A 5,000-nucleotide genomic window follows, 5' to 3' on the forward strand; every position below is an offset into this window, starting at 1 on the left:
ATGTTACCGTATTTTGCTGTTACTAATATTAAAAAACATTATAATAATTATAATGTTTATAATAAAAATAACACCATCGATATTCATAGCACTAGTAAATAATATGTTTTTCCTGCCAATTCAACTCAGGTAAGGTCACAAGGTCTACTAATTGACTAGCAGAGCCATCTATGGGCAGACATTTCACAAAAAAATATAGAAAATAGGCACAGCATTCTCCCCATTTTTTTTCATTTTCCCTGGCGGCACTGGGCTAATAAAACAATACTATATAATTTTGCTGTACCTTCAAAAAAAAAAATCATTAACTAGATTTTATCAGTCTACACATTCCCTTTTCCTAATTAGCATACACAAAAGCTCAACAATAAAACAAACACATTCCCTTTTCCTAATTAGCATACACAAAAGCTCAACAATAAAACAAACACCACTATCAGTAAACATTACCTCATGAATATTCCTTGACAAAGCAGCAATGTGACGGCCGAGAGCAAAACCAGCATCATAGAGAATGCGTGCACACATAGCATCACCATTGGAGGCTCCCTGACTGATCTTGGCTGTCAGACTAGCAAACTTTGCCTTCTCAAAGGACTGATAACAGTGCTGCAGCATGCCAAATCTAAAAGAAAGAGATGTTTTTTCCTAATAAAACAAATTCCTTTTTTTTAGGGGGAAGGGAGGGGAGGGTTAGCAGTTTTAATGGCTATTTTTTAAAACTTTTGCAGAAAGACGGTTTCAAAATTTGCTTCCATCACTGTTGCAGCAAAATCCCTTTAACTTGTATACACACTCACACTTACACACTCACACTCAGAGACTCACACTCAGAGACTCACACTCAGAGACTCACACTCAGAGACTCACACTCAGAGACTCACACTCAGAGACTCACACTCAGAGACTCACACTCAGAGACTCACACTCAGAGACTCACACTCAGAGACTCACACTCAGAGACTCACACTCAGAGACTCACACTCAGAGACTCACACTCAGAGACTCACACTCAGAGACTCACACTCAGAGACTCACACTTACACACTCACACTCAGAGACTCACACTCAGAGACTCACACTCAGAGACTCACACTTACACACTCACACTTACACACTCACACTCAGAGACTCACACTCAGAGACTCACACTCAGAGACTCACACTCAGAGACTCACACTCAGAGACTCACACTCAGAGACTCACACTCAGACTCACACTCAGACTCACACTCAGACTCATACTCATACTCACACTCACACATATATATATAATATATATATACATAACATTTTATATATATGATATATATATATGTGTGTGTGATATATGATATATATGTATATATATGTGATATATGATATATATATATATATATATATATATATGATATATATATCATATCTATATATATCGTATCTATATATATAACATATATATACATAATATATATATATATAATATATATATATAATATATATACATAATATATATGTATTACATAAATATACATAATATATATATAATATATATATTACATAGTATATGTATATATTACATAGTATATATATATATTATACATATGTGTGTGTGTGTGTGTGTGTGTGTGTGTGTGTGTGTGTGTGTGTGTGTGTGTGTGTGTGTGTGTGTGTGTGTGTGTGTGTGTGTGTGTGTGTGTGTGTCTGTATTAGATATTATACATTATTATATAGTACATACATATAACATATATACATATATATATATATATATATATATATATATATATATATATATATATATATACATATATAATATATATATATATATATATATGATATATATATATATATATATATATATATATATATGATATATATATATATATATATATATATATATATCATATATGATATATATATATATATCATATATGATATATATATATATATATATATATATATATAATTCATATATGATATATGATATATATATATAATATATATCATATATATATATGATGTGATATCTATTAAGAAAAAACTATATTAATGAAAGTATTTATAAAGAAGGGAATTTTATACATCAAACTCACCATAAAAGAATACAATAAACAAGGTTGGACCAATCAAACAGGAAGAAAACACACACAAGAAATTAGTTAAAAGCAGTTAATGCATAAACTTGAGTATTTCCTCGGATTTTAAAACCCCAAATTGCTCTTATTTTATTTCATGATCTATTATCTGTCCAGAAAACCAGTTACTAAGTTTAATATGAATATACAATGCAATTTAATAAAAGGTGAGTGAATGGAGCCTTTTCCATCACTATTCAGATAAATGATTAAACAATACAATGATTTTTCACTAGAATTACTTAATAGAAAAAAAAAAAAAACTGTAATAAAAGAAGTAAAATGATACATTAAACACAACCTTTCAATAATAAATGTATTCACCTAAACAGCTTAAATATTGATGTTTTAGTTAGGAGATACTCAAGTGTATGATGGTTGTGAGAGATGACTATCGATAAGTCGAGATAATTAGGTTACAGTCCAATAATGTCAAGGCTCCTTTGGTAAGTATAGTACAGTAAATACGCAAAATAAAAATGAAAATATATGAAACAATTTCTGATTAGAGAGAGACAGGGAAGGAAGTTCTGAATGTAACCAAAGAGGTAGTTGAAGAGGAAATTGGTAATCTGGAAATTTAGGAAAGTTGTTAATGTCAGTCAGCAAATATTCAATACAACATAGCACCACCTGCTGTACAGTATATGAGTCTATATGAACCGCATTACATATTTTCATCTATAATATCAAAACACTCATTTGTACCCATCTCTTTGAATGCAGAGTATTTACTTAATTATCTTACCTATTAATATCATTGTTAGTATGGCAACAGAAGCATACTTCTTCTTGACTCCACACTCATAATGGAAGAATAAAATTGCTCTAATGTTGTTTATTCCTCTTGATGTGATATACAGTGTAAGCATATTATGTTATTTTTTAAAGAAGAAGTACAGTAACATACTAAGGCGTCTGTAGATATATAATTTTTACCTTCCCAATATACCATGCATATCCTTCCATTTTTAGAGTAGTTTTTCATTTGTATGTACAAGTAAGCATCACCACTTTCAAAGCACCATTTCTCCAAAGAAAAAAGTTACCCACATGCAATGATAATAAACTAAAGGACCCAACCTGTCTATTTGGATGCGTTCCTCATATGCTGTTTGCTTACACAAGGTAGCAAAATCCTTATTTGTGGCCTGACCAAGCATTGGCCTGCCTGGTTTGTAGTGAGAGGTACAGTGCGAGAAGGGGGCTGAGTAGAGGTTACCTCTAAAGAAATTGGTTGAATTAGAGAATAGAAAATAATATCTTTGGACAATCAACCAAAAGAGAGAAGAGAATGCAGAGTTGGCCTTGATTTTAACAAAGTCATTTGTCTTTATGGATTGTAATTTGTCCACCTGTATGTCTATAGCACTGATCTTCATCCCAACAATGACAGGCTTCTCCATCATGAGATGGCCAGAAAGCAGACAGTAGCCAGGATACAGTGTGCAAGACACTTGAGGATTGCTTGCCACATGTGCCCCATGGGCAAAACCCTGACAGTGGGCACTCACTGCTATAGCAGGCTGCTGGAAATTAGGGTGCTTTTCACTTGAAAGTACCCATCGTAGCCAGATTAAGTTTAAAGTGTATCCAGCTGCTTTTAACTGGACCCCAAATCAAGCAAATCCATATTAAAAATGAAATATTTTACAATTAATAATATTTTGTGTCCTTGAAAACAGTTTCTGCACAAAGTGTCAAGAAACACTCCGAGAGTTTTAGACTATGAATTGAAACTTCTTACAAATTTACCAATGCATCCACTTTTGATAATAAACAATCTCAACACCAAAGATATCCTCAACAAAAGTACCTGTGATAACTGCTGCCTCGATATTTTTCAAAAGGTCAGATCAATGTCGTCAGTCATCATTGAATATTAGATACATCACATCTATGATCAAGACCGAAGAAAACTATTGAAAAAAGAGAAAATAAAGAAAAGTTAGTGGTGGCCTTAGGGGTCGTTGCTCTAAGGAGTACCTTAAAATTTTCAAAGTAGATATCTTTATTCCAGGCAAGCAATTACTCATCAAAACATTTTTTTTTTTACCTTGAGAAAATTTAGCAAAGGTAAGCTTTTTAAACTGTCTTTCCCCTAAGGCTGCCACTGCAAGAGGATATTATAGATAAAACCTGAAGAAATCCATTGTTTCATTAACATATACAACAAAACTTACTTTACATCCACCAATACTATAATAAAGGTCACCTGACACTCTCATCATACCACACTGGCATTCATGAAAAGAAGAAAGTGATATAATACTTAAACTGCTATTCACAAGCAGTTACACATTTGACCTTATCTAAAAGCTTAAGCAGTTGTTTCTTAAAAGAACAAGATATTCAACTAAATCTCTAGATCTTAGAATCTTTATCATGACCATATACCCTGCATACCTGTCTTTCAGTTCAAAGTGAGTGTATACAATGTCTCGTAGTTGGGCGGTGTTAAATGGTGGGTCAATCAGGTTGTCATCCTCATCAAACAACAACTTGACAGCTCTAGCAGCAATCCAGTAAGCTGTAGAAAGAAGACTTTGTGAAATATGCATGATTTCCACCCATATCTTTCTCTACTGAGCTTTGGAAAATATTTTTAATTTTGAATTATGATAAGCATGGTTTCCCTACATACAGAAAAGTCTACATATCCATAAGGATTATATCAGACAGCAAATTAAGTTTTACTAATAAAGTGATTTTATTAAAACAAGTTTCTGATAAATTGTGATAATTTCTTTTCCTCCATACTTTCTTTACTAAAATTAATATACATGAGATAAATAATTTTCAGAATATGATTCCATACTCATGATCTATCTCTTGTTTACAATCAAATTTTATCATCCAGACATGTTGTCCTTAAGGAATATAC

At 32.0% G+C, this 5,000-nt stretch overlaps 1 protein-coding gene across 1 annotated transcript in view; it reads right to left on the bottom strand.

The window, feature by feature from the left end:
- The window catches only part of LOC125028672 (N-acetyl-D-glucosamine kinase-like), a 75,731-nt gene that overhangs the window by 17,455 nt on the left and 53,276 nt on the right, over nucleotides 1-5,000 (bottom strand). The window contains exons 6-8 of the mRNA XM_047618147.1: nucleotides 4,523-4,646; nucleotides 3,200-3,340; nucleotides 451-625 (exon numbers count right to left, since the gene is read on the bottom strand). Coding sequence (XP_047474103.1) covers nucleotides 451-625; nucleotides 3,200-3,340; nucleotides 4,523-4,646 — 440 coding nt within the window. The remainder of the gene's footprint in view (nucleotides 1-450; nucleotides 626-3,199; nucleotides 3,341-4,522; nucleotides 4,647-5,000) is intronic.

Source organism: Penaeus chinensis, chromosome 9 (genome assembly GCF_019202785.1).
Source record: "Penaeus chinensis breed Huanghai No. 1 chromosome 9, ASM1920278v2, whole genome shotgun sequence".
Lineage (NCBI taxonomy): Eukaryota > Metazoa > Arthropoda > Malacostraca > Decapoda > Penaeidae > Penaeus > Penaeus chinensis.